Below are 18,699 nucleotides of genomic sequence, written 5' to 3'. Positions count from 1 at the left end.
ATTTTGAACAAAGAGCTATGTGGGAGCCAAATCAACATATATTTTATGTGAACGGAGCTAAACAATCCGGCTCACAGAAAATACTTTTTGCTCAGCACTTTAATGTCAAATGCTATTATGTAAGCCTTTTTAAAGACTTCAGAACAGTTAGCAGACATGTTCAAACTTTAATTAACATATCCATAAATGACTTAAACTGCTACAAGACTTATTTTTGCGGGTGGCCAAAAATAACTAACTGAAAGCCATGGCCCAACTAGGCCACACCGCCAATGATTGTACCTTCACATAAAACATAATAGGGACAAACATGTACCATAATACTAGATTATCTGCACATGTACCCTAAAATACCGAACCTCTAAAGGTACATTATGTGTAATTTGATATTTTATACCCCAGGGAACAATACTGTACCCTAACTGTACCCATTTTCTGAGAGTGTTGGAAAATTGTGGTACAGAGAGGGTTCTTATTCTGCATTCAAACAAACAGGTCAAGGATCATCTGGTGAATTTGGCCTTCGTCTGTGGTGGTTCTTGTTAAAAGGCCTGATCACCATGCTGTGGCCTTAAGGCCTTAAGTAGGCATGTGACATGTTTTCCTTCACAGCTGTTTCAGGGAAGCAAACAGAGTTAATACAAACCAACCCTCCTCTACTCTTGAAGAAGGTGTCTCTTAAAAACCTATTTAAAGGAGAGGAGGGATAGGTAGAATTTAGGACACAGAGAGAGACCCAGTGAAGTTCTTTGAAGATCTCTGAAGAAGGGAAGCTACAACTGAAGATTTCAGAAGGTGAGATTTCAACAGATATTAATTTAAAACTGTACCTGCTTGCATTCCAATTGGTACCCTACTCCCTATGTAGTGTGATACTTTTGAACAGGACCCATAGGGCCTACAGTATGTGTTGCTGGTCAAAGTAGTGCACTATATAGGGAGTACGGTGCCATTTGGAAAGCAGCCTCCTGAATTCAAAAGCATAGACTTCTCCTTACCATTGAATTGAATAGTCAATCTCAGACAAGGTATGGCGAGCATCCTAATGGCATCCTATTCCCTATGTAGTGCACTGTGGGTCCTGGTCAAAAGTAGTGCACTACATAGGGAATATGGTGCCCTTTAGGAAGCATACATATTCCTGTGTGCTAGGCTATTCTATTGTATGTGGTTGAAGGAATGATACCTGGTATTCCTTAGCATAGCGTTTCCCAAACTCGGTTCAAAATGTGCACCGCATGACCGAGTTGGGGAAACGTTGCCTTAGGAGTTCCATACTGTTTTTCCATAACCTCTCCTCCAGTTCCCCCAGTTTCACTTATTGGATTTATTCAATAAGTGAAACTGAATTTATTCCACAGCTGACAAATGGTCAACTAATCACTAGCCCTTAATTCATTGAAAATGATGTGATAGCAGTGGGATACATCAGCTAAGTGGAATGGCTGGGAGTAATCGAGGAGAGGCTAGGGAAACTGCATTTACCTACTCTGAAGTACTCACTGAATTTGTCTTAACGGCTTCTCTCTCTCACTGTATTTGTCTGTCTCTCTGTCTGTCTGTGTGGCGCTCTCTCTCTCTCAGAAGACTATATCAATGGCGATGTTGACCATTCTTCTGCTTCTCAGCGCTGCCATTGTTCTGGGCGAGGCCTTTGATCTACGTGCCGCAAGTAAGAGGGAATCCATTTTACTCTTTACATTACGAATTCATTAATGTGTGCGTGTGTGTGTGTGTGTGCGTGCGTGCGTGCGTGTGACTGACTGACTAATCTACAAGTAATATTGAATAGTTATTTATTATGCAAGGTGATTTGTAGATCAGTCAGTATCCTCTCACCTTTAAAGTCAACTGCAATTTGGAACGTGCACTGTGTCTCCTCCTTACAGAGGCTGGGGTGGTGGAGGAACAGCAGGAAGCAGAAGCAGCAGAGAGTGATCGTCCATGTCCCGGAGGTTGGACCAAATACAAATCACGTTGCTTTATGTTTGTCAACAATGCAATGACATGGCCCCAAGCTGAGGTATATCATGCTTACCCACTTCTACTTAAAGTAGAAGTTCAATTGAAATCAACTCGCTTATTTGTTTTGAGGTTATTGTGAGTCCAGAAAACAAATTCTCACAGACTGGCCTACTGACTAATACTTACATTATGAAATGTCTTTGTCCCTGTCCGCCGCATTCTCTAGAACCACTGTCTGTCCTTTCAAGCAAACCTGGCGTCTATAAAAGACTGTGTGGAGAACTATAATTTACAGCAATTGGTGTTGAGAAACACCGGCCAACATCAACCTACCTGGATTGGAGGATTTAATTCTGTTCAGGTAGAGTATACTCACAGATGAATAGGATCATCAATATCTCAAGGGTCACTTGTGAAGTCAGATCTAGGTTTGAAAGATCTGATAGATGTACTCCCCCAAAAAATGCCCAGTACCAGTGCCAGTCTACACGTTTTAAAGTTGTTTTTGTGTTGGTAGCTTTTGCGGTTTGGCATTACAGGTGATGCAGGAAAGAAAATAAGTATGTTTCAGCAAGCACACCTACTAACAATAATACCAATAATAATAATAAAAAAATGAATAATGATAATATGGTATTTCTTTGAAACTGAGACCTTAATTCTTCCCCACAGAACAAACTATGGTTCTGGAGTGACGGCTCCAAATTTGATTACCAGAGCTGGGGGCAAGGAGAGCCCAATAATTATGGTGGCAATGAGCACTGTCTTCAGATGAACGCGGGAGGTACAGTTAGCCCACTATCATTCACTGATCCATTCATAAAATGTAACTTTTAAATTGTACATTTAACAAAGAAATCTGGCACACACACAGACAATGATATTGTTGTGTCTATATCTGAGTTGATTTAAGAGTTCATTTCTGTTCCGTGTTTCCTCTGAAGGTGACAAAACGTGGAACGATTTAAACTGTGAAGTGAAATTGCCCATGGTGTGCGCACTGAGAACCTGTTAAATCCAGCAAAACATCAACTCAACTGAAAAATACATGTTTTTCCAGTGTCAGCATCCTAACTGAACACACAAGTCAAATACTTTTAAAATTATTTGTTTCTGTAAAATTAACATTTTAGTTACTTGTTGTGCATAAATGTTGAGTAATGATTCTGTTGTTTGTTGTCAATAAAACTGCTGTACACATTATTTTAATTATTAAACATGAATGATACTGCCATAATTGTCAAATCCTTTGAAAGGTTTCCAGTCTAGGATCTGAGAGTCTGTTCAATGGTCATTTCAACTTTTGATTCTTGAAGAATATAGTTCATAAATTCTTCTCTTTTAAGACCACAAATTTGTATTACTCCACGAACGTAAACAAACAATGTATGTACCTTTAAAATAAGTTCAAAACTATCAGGTGGATGTCACAGACTGTCAGAGCACTGTCTATGCATTTGAGAGGTGTTATATTTCCCTACCACACCCCCCTCCCTGTATAAAAAGTAGTGGTTCGGCCATTTTGTTTTTTGTCGAATCCCAGAATGTAGCTTTACACTTCCAAAACTCTTACTGGGTATATGCATGTGTGAGTATAATATGTGCTTGTTATAGCCAAATGTATTAGTCTTGTATGGTATGGTACTCCCAGCGTGACAGGGCCATGCTGTCAAAGTGAAAAAAGGGCAAATCACAACCAAAAATAAATAAATCAACCTTAATTAACTGCTCCTGTAGAAAAATTATATATTTTTTAACATTGGCCAACATTTTCTGCAAAAACACACTTAATCATCACACATTGCAGGCTAAGCAAGCTAGTTTCACAGATGAATGGGAGTTTGTTAAAAGTATAATTTGCTAGAACCACTACTGAGGTGGGCTATGTCAGCTGATCATGGTGAATGTAGGCTAGATCAATAAGCTAGTAAACTAAGCTAAGCCACAAACAAAAGGGTAAACCCAGACATGTCACAGTGGCTGTAAATCTGAAGCATTCGTTTAGAACTTCTTCACACCACCATTATGACAAAGGATGTAAAAGGAATAATAGCGCCATCTTTTGGCCGGTTGGGCACTTATCAACGGAGAGGTTAGAGTTGAAACATCAGGATTCATTTTCATGCATATTGCAGAGTCTGTAATTCTAAGGTTAACTCTAGATATTTAAATGTATTCACTACTTACATTTTACAGCTGACATTGCATTTTTATGTTACTGTTGTGAGTTAGCCTTGGTAGGTTTCCATAGGAAACAGCACCGGATGTTTGGGGTTTCATTAATTAAACCCCCATGGAACATTGGTATTGTAAGGTTGAATTAGGGGGTGATGCTTATGAAATGTATTCACTGATTTAGTAAGTGAAGTTATGGAGATTGTACTCCTATTAGATAGACGGTGTCATGTCTTTGGCTATGCCGGATTAAGTGATATGACATGCTAACCTATAAAATTCTTTCTCTAATTAATATTACCTGATTAAGCTAATCATGTAAATGTAATTAACTAGAAAGTCGGGGCACCACGGAAGAACGTTTATAGAGCCGTTATCTTCCGAATAAACTCTTAAAATACTTAGTAATACTTTACATCGGTAGCAGTCAATATTAACCCTTATCTTATTTTCAGTCTCATAATGAAAGTTGTAAATTCTTGGCTATCTTCACGAACCCTGGCTAACAAGTTGAATCAGCAATACAAAATTGGGTTTAATTATTTATTTACTAAATACCTAAACCAATCACACAGAATTACAAATACACAGAACACAAATGATGTCATACAGAAAACGTCCTGGTGGACGGAACCTGTATCATGGCTGGTTACACAAAGGAAAGGGGGTTGGGCTTGAATGAAAGAGCGGGAAGATTTAGGAACAAACAAACAGCAGCTATGCTATCGTAAATACATTATCTTATGCATTCTAAATTACCACCCATTTGGAAAAGGAAAATGCAATAAATATTTACTCTGAGCTGCGCTTCGGTAGATTGGTCGTAGATGCTGGCCGGGTTGGCCAACAGATCTTCCTGTACTCGGAAGAATGTCTCTGGTGGTAAATTGGATACGTGGTGGTATCTTCGTCCGTCTGTTAGACTGGATCCGTCGTCCGTCCTTTCCTAGACCACATCTACAGCGGCCGCTGCTAACTCAACGGCTAGGAAGTATCACTTCTGTGGTGAATAAGCTCAAAGTTCATACCATTCGCCACCAAAGCTCACGCCGAGGTTGGCTTAGTTCTGTACTTGACCTGTGTGTCCTTCTAACGTAGAGGCTGCAGACCTCACGTACTGGAACAACGTGGTTATCTTTTCGTCAAAGGCTTATATAGTGGAGAGGGGGTGGATGTGTTTCATCGTTTATAACCCCTGTCTCTTCACAGGGGTGGGCCACTGATCAAGCAGGGCACTTTCCTTATGAAAACCCAATTCTCTCATTTGGAAGCTAAAATTAGATTTAATCTCCTAACAAACAATTTCAATATCAAACATTTCAATTGCATAACAATTCCATGTTACTCTGATAACTAGAGGGTGTATACTTTCTCAGGTACAGTTTATGTCGTCCTGTCATCAGTCATAATGTCTCAGATGACAACCGAACTGACATACATACTCATTACGTTCCCAAGCATATTTCCAACTGGTTTTATTACCAAAATATGGTTCCTTTTCCCCATTTGTTTGATGTTCCCAGACTCTCTATATTTAACACAGACTATTCAAGTCCTTCAGTAGGGTCAGAGAGGGGAAGGGAGAAAGGTATTTATGGGGGGGGTCATAAACCTTACCCACAGGCCAACGTCATGACAGTCCCCCCATGTTGGGTTCAATCTTGCGATTAAACTGCATGTTGTAAACCAACATAAAAATGAACGTGGGTTGTCCTGGTTGTGGATCATCGTTGTGGTCCCCATCTGGCGGTCGACCCGGGTAGGGTGTCTGCAAATGAAGAAATCCGCTCCAAGGCTGGGCAGCAGATGTCCAGTTGGTGGTTGCTATTGCAGTCCCCCCTCTGGTGGTCGACCCGGGTAGGTTCTCTGCAAATGAAGAAGACCGTTCCATGGCTCGGCAGCGGATGTCCGGATTGGGATCGCCGTTCCGGACCCATCGTCTGGTCGTTCAGACTGGAATATCTGGGCAGTAACTTAGGCAGATGTTAACAATGCACACACACATGAAATATATCATTACATTTCCTCCCAAATGAGCGGCGTTGTGGCACTAACTGATGGTTGTATGGGGGAGTTGTTTATGGCTCTATCACTTTCTATGCGCCGAAGAAAATGAAACAAAATGAATGAAAGCATAAACAAAACAAAATATAGTTATGCCACCTTAATCATCTAATTGGACTGTATTCTATCTACGTCCATGGTCTTGGCAAAATGACCCTATCATGGCCTTGTCTAATGTCATATCTAGGGCTTTCCTAATTTGCGGGGTGGCGCTTAGGGTACTATCCTAAGTTGACAACTATATGATAAGTCTACAGCTGTAAGGCACTAGTTTTGGGCAGTCTACAGGGATGACCTATGGACTTCTGGTTAGAAAACTGGTGAGTGCTGTAGAGTCAAAGGCCTAGAAGTAAATGTTCAACTTTACTAAGGCTGGTATTTTGCTTGGACCCTTAAGTGATCCTAGCATAAATCCTAATCGGATGTTCCGTTGTGCATGTGCGTTTATGCTTACACAATCGCGCATGTCAAGGGAAGAAAACCAAGTATCCTGGCAGATTACAACTTGTTCAGAATGAGTCAGACGTAGTCAGGTAATTTTCAGGTCAATGCCTGGAGGTCAGTCAGAATTGGTGTCAAGGGAGTCTGTAGTAGTTTTTCTACAAGTCACTGTGTCTTCCACTATTGTAGTGGCAGTAGGTATGAAGTCTATTTCATAGCTATGTTATCCACGGAGGAGCTAACCTCACGACGGAAGTACTCTTTAAGTATTAGACCAGTCGTACGTGGTGTGATCATGGTTCATGACTTCTAATAACTTTTCTCCTGAACGGAGGGTTCTATTTATTAGTGGCATGTGTTAACCATTGGAAGAGTGCAATGGAGATTCCCTTCCCCGTGTTCCACTCTGAGTGACTCCTATGACGCTATTATCAATAGCAATTTAACTTGTGAGGTTACTAATCCTCTTACTGAGTGTTGCTGGACTGACTGTGGTATTGGTACTGGTATTCAAGGGGTCCAGTTGTCCTACCGATTTATTCTGAAATATTATCTATCGGAACACATGATTGGAGCATATTACTAGTTGTATTGTAGTTGAACCTACACATGGCAAGGAATGATTATTGTTGCCATTTGTTTTGGAGGTGGACAAGTCCATTGGACTTCCTTTACGACCAGTGTGGTACACCTCAGTACTATCTTAGATGTGTTCTAAGATAATCCCCGTCTAGGGGCCTGTCTGCTCCTCACTGTTCTCATAGGGGAGGTTACAACTAGATTTGATTTATGCTCTGGCGGCCTCGTACGGTGTTGTCCGTAGTCTCGACCCCCCCACCGGCCTCGATGAGGCTCATCATGGGTCTGGGCTACTATTCCCCCCCTTTGTGTCTCGGGACCCCCCCACCAGCGGGTGGTGTTGGTCTCCGAGGCGCAAACGAAAAGGTCGGACCCTATGTACGAGTTGTCAGTGGCCGCGTTATTATGAGAATGGCTGTAACCTTTCAACCAAATCTCCTGGTGTTTGTGCTTCAACACCCTCAGTGGCTGTCGAGGTCTGTCAGTCACCACCGCGTCCGCGTGTGGCAACCTCTTCAGTACCTGTAAACTGAGACGAGGATATCGGTCTGTGATATCGCAAAGTGTTTCACCAGTGGGAGTCATCGGGTCAGTTGCTGGACTGACGCCATTAGTGTCATTGTAAGGGGTGACAGTCCCCAACAAAGAAGACGGTGTATCATCGGAAGCAGAGTGTACTCTGCGCATCAATGTTTTTCTTGCTGAGACGGCCGCAGTGCTTGCGGAAGTGTCCGAAGGGCAAGAGAAGTTCATCTCAACTACCGTATTGCACAACTGCAAGGAGGAGGGAAGTTGCTCATCCACAGAGACAGCTGGCTCGAAATCATGAAAAGAATGGTCAATCAGATTGGCTGATGGAATGTGTCGAGATATCGTAATATCTCCTTGGATCGGATTCTGCACCCAGAGGTTTCTAAACGTCTTTTTCCCAAGGGGTGCTTTCGACAGATACCCCTCGTGAATGACTGCGTTGCAGCTAGTGTTAGGGGAAGACAGTGTGGTCAGTGGAGAAGGCACTGTGGCCTGTGACCATACCTGGTTGGTTTTCCAATCCATCAATGGGAGTAATCGATCCATCAAGTCTGCTCCAAGTAGCAGGGGTACAGTTTCGAGGCTGGTAACATACACAGGGTGAACGAGCGATACGTCCTTGAACTGTAGTTTCAGCATGACTCTCAATGTGAGAGGCGAGGTAGTCTGAGTGACCCCTTGAAGTGTAGTTTCGCATCGTTCCACTTTTAACCTCTATGGGCAAGCGTCCCACCCGTGGTGCACTCCATCAACAGCAGGTGCATTTCAAGAGCGGCAAATTTGAATCCAAATAAATGTCAAAATTCAAATTTTTCAAACATACAACTATTTTACACCCTTTGAAAGATAAACATCTCCTTAATCTAACCACGTTTTACGATTTCAAAAAGGTTTTACGGCGAAAGCATACATTTAGAGTATGTTAGGACAGTACATTTACAAGAGTTGTGTGTAATGTTGTGCCAATTCAAAGACAGGCGTCACCAAAACCATAAAATCAGCTAAAATTATGCACTAACCTTTTACAATCTCCAACAGATGACACTCCTAGGACATTGTGTTAGACAATGCATGCATTTTTAGTTCTATCAAGTTCATATTTATATCCAAAAACAGCGTTTTACTGTGGCGTTGATGTTCAGGAAATCGTTTCCCTCCAATAACCGGCATTCAAGTCAGCACCACAAATTAAATAATTAAAATTAGAAAACATTGGTAAAATATTATATTGTCATTTAAAGAATTATAGATTTACATCTCTTGAACGCAATCAACTTGCCAGATTTAAAAATAACCTTACTGGGAAATCACACTTTGCAATAATCTGAGCACTGCGCCCAGAAAAATACGCGTTGCGATACAGACTAGCCGCCATGTTGGGGAGATCTAAAATCGAAAATACTATGTAAATAATCCATTACCTTTGATTCTCTTCATCAGATGTCACTTCCAGGTATCACAGGTCCATAACGAATGTAGTTTTGTTCAAAAAAGCTCATCATTTATGTCCAAAAATCTCCGTCTTGTTAGCACATGATCTAAGCCCGCCGGACTTCACTTCATGAACGAGGGGAAAAAATATATTTACGTTCGTTCAAACATGTCAAACGTTGTATAGCATAAATCACTAGGGCCTTTTTTAACCAGAACATGAATAATATTCAAGGTGGACGAATGCATTCTCTTTTATAACGTATTAGAACGAGGGTACCCAACATGAACTCGCGCGCCAGGTGTCTAATGGGCCATCATCGTTCCATGGCTCTTGTTCGGTCAGATCTCCCTCCAGAAGACTCAAAACACTTTGTAAAGGCTGGTGACATCTAGTGGAAGCAATAGGAAGTGCCAAAATATTCCTCAGCCCCTGTGTTTTTCAATGGCATAGGTTTAAAGGTAATACAACACATCAGGTATCCACTTCCTGTCAGAATCTGTCTCAGGGTTTTGCCTGCCAAATGAGTTCTGTTATACTCACAGACACCATTCAAACAGTTTTAGAAACTTTAGGGTGTTTTCTATCCATATATAATAAGTATATGCATATTCTAGTTACTGGGTAGGATTAGTAACCAGATTAAATCGGGTACATTTTTTTATCCAGCTGTGCAAATACTTTAGTTGGCTTCAAAGCCCTTTTGAGATCATCAAACAATGTTTGAGAGATGAGTGATATTGTCGCACCCGAATCAATTAGCGCATGACAAGTTAAGCAGTCCTCCAGGACTGTTTCCAGGTATGGCCGTTTAGATTCGTGGTTAGTGGACATATTCCCCACAAAGTGGAGTGGTCGTTCGCAACGACGTGATGTGCCATTTCTGTTCAAGGTGAAAGCAGATTGACTTTTCCGATTTTGAGTGGGCTTGGCTTTAACGAAGCGTTTCACCATTTCTTCTTAAATTTTGTATCAGAGTCTACAGACAAAGCCCGGGGCTTGTTTCTTGATCAGGCGGGCCCTGGATAGGGTCTTGAATGAGAGCGGGAGAAATTTGAACTTTAACATCCTTGCTATGGGTGTTAATTCCTGCGGACCTGGTGTCCGGTAATTCCCCGTCTAGTCCTTGTGACTTATCTTTTACCCTTTTCTCAAATTGTTCTCGCTTTAGTTCTTCACGTAGTGGAACTTCTGGAGAACATTGGTCTACGTTTTGATCGTCCTTCAACCCTTTGTTACCCTTGTGTTCTGACACTTTGTGTGGGTTGGGTGCAGGAACGTAGCGAACAGGTCGATTGTAGCAGTAGTCTTTTTGAAGGCGACGTACTTTACAGTTATTTCGACCGCGGCGGTTATTGGAATCATGGTTTCGTTGTAGAAACTGTTGTTGTGCGTCAGCTCTCGACGCTCCAATACCTGATAATGCACCCTCTAACTGGAGTGAGTGCTCCTGGTCAAACTTCAAAACCGAGTGGTCAGGGCTCTTAGCGTTGCGAGCTTTTGATGCCTCAAAAGCTGTGCTTGCAAGCTCTCTGAGTTGTAAGATAGGCAAGCCAACGTGGGCTGCAGGGCCCAAGTAGGTAATGAAGGTGGGATACATGTTCGACAGAAACATTTGTTTGAATGGTAACAGCTCTTCCATTCCTGTTTCCGTGAATAGGCCAAAGTAAGCTGAACGAAGCCTATGATAGAAAGCTTGTGGGTGTTCGTTCCGAGCTTGTTTGACCGTGTTAGCCAGTGAGCTATCGTGTTTGCGAGTCGCAGAACCACTGAATTCTAATTTCAAAGCTGTGGCAAGTTTAGCGTAGTCATTTAGCACGTGTTGCTGTTGTAGGCGAATGAACCTCGTCACGTGTCTATTCGACGTTCGCTTCAACAGGTAAACCCTGTCAGAACCCGTAGCATTCGGGTAGCCACCCAACGCGTCCTCTATGTCAGCTAGGAACGTCTCAGTATCGTTTGGCTGACCTGGAACGGGGTCAAAGGTGGGGAAATTCTTGACGAGTTTGTCAAGGTATTCCGCGCCAAGCGGGCGGAGAGTGTTGGCTTCATCCTGTGGAGAAATTGGGGCCGACAGGCCAAGAGGAGAAGCCGTGCTTTGGCTTTGTTGGCCAAGAGGCTCCATATTACTCAGTGCCGAATGGCCAAGAGGAGAAGACTGAGGGACACATGATGGAGGCAATGTCTGAAACCTATCGTCTTCACTCCTTTGAGTACCGGACTCCGGTTGCTTGGATGGGTAGTCATGCTGTAGAGCGTGACCATTCTGGACTTCCTCCAGATGGTACCTAAGGGTGGTCTTCTGCTGCCTTGCAGAGTCCACTTGAGCGCTTAGAGTACCAATTTTGGACACGTGAGTGTCACACCTGCTCCTTTCGGTCTCAAAATTATCTGTCATGGTTTGCAGATTGAGGTCTCGAGTACGGAGCGAGAGATTCAGTGATGAGATTTCCTCTGCTTGCTTAGAAATCAATATTTCCATCCTCATCACCTGAGTTCTCTCATCATTCATTTGGTCAGCAACTTCAATAAGTTCTGCTGATTTGTCATCCAACGTTGTCATTGTGTTCATCAACTGATCGTCTTTGGTCTGCAGAATTTGGAGTAGAACATTGTTACCTTGAGTAACGTTCAACAAAACTGCCTGCATGTTATCAAATTGCGCGTTCCTGTTTGTAGATAACTCGACAGATTTATCTAGTTTGGCGTGGACTACATCGCATTATGTTTTGGCTAAATCGAGTTGTTCCTGCAGACGATGATTTTGTTGGAGAGTTTGTGCTCGTTCATCGTCATAAGTATTTGCAATTACTTTTAATTCTTCCGATTTCAAACGCAGAATGTTTTCATTTCCTGCTTTTGTCAATAGTTGCTCAGTTCTCTCCACCTTTGCCCTCATGTTAGCCATGTCTTGCACGTGCTTCAGCTGTGCACTGTGGTATTGGATCGATGCCAACCTTTGATGGTGATACATAAGTGCTAAAGTGGAGAGAACCGTCACAAAGCCTGTGTTTGATGGTTGATTTTGGAGAGCGTTCGCAATTTCGGCTGTGTTTTCGCCAATGTCATAATTAGGGTTGGTATCCCTGCTGAGGTCAGAGATCGATCCTTTTATGGGTTGAGGTACACTAATTAGCGGAGGAGTGGTGACCACCTCCTTTGGTAGCTTGCACATTATTAGAAAAATTTAGAGGAAAAATGTTCCTATTTTTTTCAATGTTTGGGTTTGGAATTCATTGGAAGCTGCAAAGACAAGTTTAATCTATTCATAGATGTTGACGAACCATCAGTACTGTACCAGTAATGTGGAAGTTGGACGTGAATGAATTTGCAAAAGCAAATTGAATTAATTAATCAATGCCAATGATTAACCTGTATGTGCTAGGGGGCAGTATTGACACGGCTGGATAAAAAACGTACCCGATTTAATCTGGTTACTACTCCTGCCCAGTAACTAGAATATGCATATAATTATTGGCTTTGGATAGAAAACACTCCAAAGTTTCTAAAACTGTTTGAATGGTGTCTGTGAGTATAACAGAACTCAAATGGCAGGTCAAAACCTGAGAGATTCCTTTACAGGAAGTGGCCTGTCTGACCATTTATTGTCTTTCTTTGACATCTCATTCAATTACAAAGGATCTCTGCCTGTAACGTGACACTTCCCACGGCTCCAATAGGCTCTCAGAGCCCGGGAAAAACCTGAATGTCGTCATTTCAGCCCCAGGCTGAAACACATTATCGCCTTTCTCAAGTGGCCGATCAAGGGACTGTGGGCTTAGGCGCGTGCACTGGTCGCCCCCGTCTTTGTGTTTTTTCCTCTGTTTGCCGAAAAGGACATTCCCGGTCGGAATATTATCGCTTTTTTACGAGATAAATTGCATAAAAATTGATTTTAAACAGCGGTTGACATGCTTCGAGGTACGGTATTGGAATATTTAGATTTTTTTTGTCACGAATTGCGCCATGCGCGCGACCCTGATTTACCATTTCGGATAGTGTCTGGGACGCACGAACAAAACGCCGCTATTCGGATATAACGATGGATTATTTTGGACCAAACCAACATTTGTTATTGAAGTAGCAGTTCTGGGAGTGCATTCTGACGAAGACAACAAAAGGTAATCAAACTTTTATAATAGTAAATCTGATTTTGGTGAAGGCTAAACTTGCCGGGTGTCTAAATAGCTAGCCCGTGATGGCTGGGCTATGTACTTAGAATATTGCAAAATGTGCTTTCACCAAAAAGCTATTTTAAAATCGGACATATCGAGTGCATAGAGGAGTTCTGTATCTATAATTCTTAAAATAATTGTTATGCTTTTTGTGAACGTTTATCGTGAGTAATTTAGTAAATTGTTAGTAAATTCCCCGGAAGTTTGCGGGGGTATGCTAGTTCTGAACGTCACATGCTAATGTAAAAAGCTGTTTTTTGATATAAATATGAACTTGATTGAACAAAACATGCATGTATTGTATAACATAATGTCCTAGGGTTGTCATCTGATGAAGATCATCAAAGGTTAGTGCTGCATTTAGCTGTCTTCTGGGTTTTTGTGACATTATATGCTAGCTTGAAAAATGGGTGTCTGATTATTTCTGGCTGGGTACTCTGCTGACATAATCTAATGTTTTCCTTTCGTTGTAAAGCCTTTTTGAAATCGGACAGTGTGGTTAGATTAACGAGAGTCTTGTCTTTAAATAGCTGTAAAATAGTCATATGTTTGAGAAATTGAAGTAATAGGATTTTTAAGGTATTTGAAAATCGCGCCACTGGATTACACTGGCTGTTACGTAGGTGGGACGATTACGTCCCGCCTAGCCCATAGAGGTTAATCCTACCTGGGTAGGCTATCTGGGTATTAAACTTGAATTAACCTGAGAGGTTGCTTCATCCAGGTTAATATGGGAAGTTTAAAAGTGTCTCATTTGATTGCAAGAACATTAAGGTATGTTCAACAATTTAACTTACTAAATTGAATGAGATGATAATCCATACAATCTCCATTGATTGGATATCATAAGTGTAAACAGTAGTTCAAATGTTGGGAACACTCCCCACTATGGTACACTTCTTCCTTGGGCCGAAGCCACATGGGATTCCCGCGGGGCAGGACTTCTGTCAGTACTGGATTACTGAATGGGTTTTGCAAAAACCAAATTTTACTGATTAATCAATTTTAATGATAAATCAAACCTGTATAGGCTATTTGGGATTTAAACTTTAATTAACCTGAGAGGTTTATTCATCTAGGTTAATGTGGAAAAAAGATTACAATGTCTCATTTAGAAAACTCATCAATTTGGATATTATTTAACCTGTTATGGCTAGGGGCAGTATTTTCACGGCTGGATAAAAAACGTACCCGATTTAATCTGGTTACTACTCCTGCCCAGTAACTAGAATATGCATATAATTATTGGCTTTGGATAGAAAACACTCCAAAGTTTCTAAAACTGTTTGAATGGTGTCTGTGAGTATAACAGAACTCAAATGGCAGGTCAAAACCTGAGAGATTCCTTTACAGGAAGTGGCCTGTCTGACCATTTCTTGAACTTCTTTGCCATCTCTATCTTTTACAAAGGATCTCTGCTCTAACGTGACACTTCCTACATCTTCCATGGGCGCTCCGAGCCCGGGAAAAAACAGAATGTCGTCATCCCAGCCCCAGGCTGAAACACATTATCGCCTTTCTCAAGTGGCCGATCAAGGGACTGTGGGCTTAGGCGCGTGCCCTGGCCGCCCCGTCTTTGTGATTTTTCCTCTGTTTGCCGAAAAGGAGATTCCCGGTCGGAATATTATCGCTTTTTACGAGATAAATTGCATAAAAATTGATTTTAAACAGCGGTTGACATGCTTCGAAGTACGGTAATGGAATATGTAGAATTTTTTTGTCACGAATTGCGCCATGCGCACGACCCTTCTTTACCATTCGGATAGTGTCTGGGACGCTTACGAACAAAACGCCGCTATTCGGATATAACGATGGATTATTTTGGACCAAACCAACATTTGTTATTGAAGTAGCAGTCCTGGGAGTGCATTCTGACGAAGACAACAAAAGGTAATCAAACTTTTATAATAGTAAATCTGATATTGGTGAGTGCTAAACTTGCCGGGTGTCTAAATAGCTAGCCCGTGATGGCTGGGCTATGTACTTAGAATATTGCAAAATGTGCTTTCACCAAAAGCTATTTTAAAATCGGACATATCGAGTGCATAGAGGAGTTCTGTATCTATAATTCTTAAAATAATTGTTATGCTTTTTGTGAACGTTTATCGTGAGTAATTTAGTAAATTCTTAGCAAATTCCCCGGAAGTTTGCGGGGGTATGCTAGTTCTGAACGTCACATGCTAATGTAAAAGCTGTTTTTTGATATAAATATGAACTTGATTGAACAAAACATGCATGTATTGTATAACATAATGTCCTAGGTGTGTCATCTGATGAAGATGCTGCATTTAGCTGTCTTCTGGGTTTTTGTGACATTATATGCTAGCTTGAAAAATGGGTGTCTGATTATTTCTGGCTTGGTACTCTGCTGACATAATCTAATGTTTTGCTTTCGCTGTAAAGCCTTTTTGAAATCGGACAGTGTGGTTAGATAAAGGAGAGTCTTGTCTTTAAAATGCTGTGAAATAGTCATATGTTTGAAAAATTGAAGTTTTTGTATTTTTGAGGAATTTGTAATTCACGCCACGCCTATCATTGGATATTGGAGCAGGTGTTCCGCTAGCAGAACGTCTAGATGTAAGAGGTTAAAAGATCCACTTGAGAATGTAAATCTGGCAATTTCACTTATTAGTTCAATTGAATAAGACATCGATATCCGTCTGGATATCACGAGTAACCTTATCGCTGGTCAAGCTAATCTCTCCTAAATTTCAATCGGCTGGCTCTTTGTCCTCGCCGAGAAATTAATAATGACCTAGCCAACACGCGTCTGAAACGCGAGAGGCAGAAATAGCCCAGCGTTTGGCCAAACGCGCTATTTCTCAGATAGCTTTATCAGCCATCATACATAAATGTATAGTTTATGCTACCCCACTGACTACGTCAGAGCACAACACGGAGGCGATTCTCCAGAGCACACACGCACCAATAATTCCGGTCTACAATTCCCATAATGTATATAATAAACTTGGTATATTATGTAATCTGCTTTTCAATTTTATATAGGCTGAATCAAAATGAAAGCTTCATCCTATTTTAGATGCCTCACACCGGGCACCAAATGTCGTGTCTTTGGCTATGCCGGATTAAGTGATATGACATGCTAACCTATAAAATTCTTTCTCTAATTAATATTACCTGATTAAGCTAATCATGTAAATGTAATTAACTAGAAAGTCGGGGCACCACGGAAGAACGTTTATAGAGCCGTTATCTTCCGAATAAACTCTTAAAATACTTAGTAATACTTTACATCGGTAGCAGTCAATATTAACCCATATCTTATTTTCAGTCTCAGAATGAAAGTTGGAAATTCTTCAAGAACCCTGGCTAACAAGTTGAATCAGCAATACAAAATTGGGTTTAATTATTTATTTACTAAATACCTAAACCAATCACACAGAATTACAAATACACAGAACACAAATGATGTCATACAGAAAACGTCCTGGTGGACGGAACCTGTATCATGGCTGGTTACACAAAGGAAAGGGGGTTGGGCTTGAATGAAAGAGCGGGAAGATTTAGGAACAAAGAAACAGCAGCTATGCTATCGTAAATACATTATCTTATGCATTCTAAATTACCGCCCATTTGGAAAAAGAAAATGCAATAAATATTTACTCTGAGCTGCGCTTCGGTAGATTGGTCGTAGATGCTGGCCGGGTTGGCCAACAGATCTTCCTGTACTCGGAAGAATGTCTCTGGTGGTAAATTGGATACGTGGTGGTATCTTCGTCCGTCTGTTAGACTGGATCCGTCGTCCGTCCTTTCCTAGCCCACGTCTACGGCGGCCGCTGCTAACTCAACGGCTAGGAAGTATCACTTCTGTAGTGAATAAGCTCAAAGTTCATACCATTCGCCACCAAAGCTCACGCTGAGGTTGGCTTAGTTCTGTACTTGACCTGTGTGTCCTTCTAACGTAGAGGCTGCAGACCTCACGTACTGGAACAACGCGGTTATCTTTTCGTCAAAGGCTTATATAGTGGAGAGGGGGTGGATGTGTTTCATCGTTTATAACCCCTGTCTCGTCACAGGGGTGGGCCACTGATCAAGCAGGGCACTTTCCTTATGAAAACCCAATTCTCTCATTTGGAAGCTAAAATTACATTTAATCTCCTAACAAACAATTTCAATATCAAACATTTCAATTGCATAACAATTCCATGTTACTCTGATAACTAGAGGGTGTATACTTTCTCAGGTACAGTTTATGTCGTCCTGTCATCAGTCATAATGTCTCAGATGACAACCGAACTGACATACATACTCATTACTGTCACGGTTGTTGTCGGTGAATGAGGACCAAAACGCAGCAGGTACGTGAATGCTCATCTTGCTTTTTAATTATCTTTCAAAACGAACATACAAAATAACAAAAACACGAACGATCAACAAAAACAGTCTGGTAAGGCACAAGGCGAAACACAGAACAATCACCCACAAATCACACATACAAACACACCCTAATATATGGAACTCTCAATCAAAGGCAGATAGACAACACCTGCCTTCAACTGAGAGTCCCAACCCCAATCAACCAAACATAGAAACACACAACCTAGACTAACCATAGAATTACTAAACATAAACCAAAACCCGGAATTACTAAATTAAACACCCTTTACACAAACACACCACCCCGAACCACAGAAAACAAATACCCCCTGCCACGCCCTGACCAAACTACAAAACAATTAACCTTATATACTGGCCAGGACGTGACAGTACCCCCCTTAAAGGTGCTACCCCAGAAGCACCTTAACAAAAAAATAACCCCAAGCAACACCAACAAAAAGTCCCCTTTTCTAAAGGGAGGGAAGGGAGGGTGGCTGCCGTCAACGACGGCACTGTGCTACACCCCCCTCCCCAACCCACCTATTTCTGGAGGTGGCTCTGGCTCCGGCCGTTCCAGGCTGTCGGGCCACTCTGGCTTCGCCCGGGGGGCAGTCGGGGCAGTCTGGCAATTCGGGAGAGTCTGGGCAGTCTGGCAATTCGGGACAGTCTGGGCAGTCTGGCAATTCGGGACAGTCTGGGCAGTCTGGCAATTCGGGACAGTCTGGGCAGTCTGGCAATTCGGGACAGTCTGGGCAGTCTGGCAATTCGGGACAGTCTGGGCAGTCTGGCAATTCGGGACAGTCTGGGCAGTCTGGCCACTCCGGCAGTTCAGGGCAGTCTGGCCACTCCGGCAGTTCAGGGCAGTCTGGCCACTCCGGCAGTTCAGGGCAGTCTGGCCACTCCGGCAGTTCAGGGCAGTCTGGCCACTCCGGCAGTTCAGGGCAGTCTGGCCACTCCGGCAGTTCAGGGCAGTCTGGCCACTCCGGCAGTTCAGGGCAG

At 42.1% G+C, this 18,699-nt stretch overlaps 1 protein-coding gene across 2 annotated transcripts; it reads left to right on the top strand.

The window, feature by feature from the left end:
- The first annotated feature begins 651 nt into the window (after positions 1-651).
- On the top strand, positions 652-3,212 carry LOC123724619 (ladderlectin-like). 2 transcript variants are annotated; one of them, XM_045688786.1, is made up of 6 exons: positions 652-795; positions 1,585-1,672; positions 1,890-2,023; positions 2,192-2,326; positions 2,638-2,749; positions 2,910-3,212. In XM_045688786.1, the coding sequence occupies exons 2-6, from the start codon at positions 1,597-1,599 to the stop codon at positions 2,978-2,980; spliced, it is 528 nt and encodes a 175-aa protein (XP_045544742.1). In that variant the 5' UTR covers positions 652-795; positions 1,585-1,596; the 3' UTR covers positions 2,981-3,212. The 2 variants fall into 2 exon arrangements, with proteins under 2 accessions (XP_045544742.1, XP_045544743.1); XM_045688787.1 differs by having other exon boundaries at positions 690-795; positions 1,588-1,672.
- The last annotated feature ends 15,487 nt before the right edge of the window (positions 3,213-18,699 follow it).

This window comes from Salmo salar, chromosome ssa10, assembly GCF_905237065.1.
Source record: "Salmo salar chromosome ssa10, Ssal_v3.1, whole genome shotgun sequence".
In the NCBI taxonomy this organism is placed as follows: domain Eukaryota; kingdom Metazoa; phylum Chordata; class Actinopteri; order Salmoniformes; family Salmonidae; genus Salmo; species Salmo salar.
Note: the sequence above shows the minus strand (reverse complement) of the source record. Positions and strands in the feature narration are given on the sequence as shown.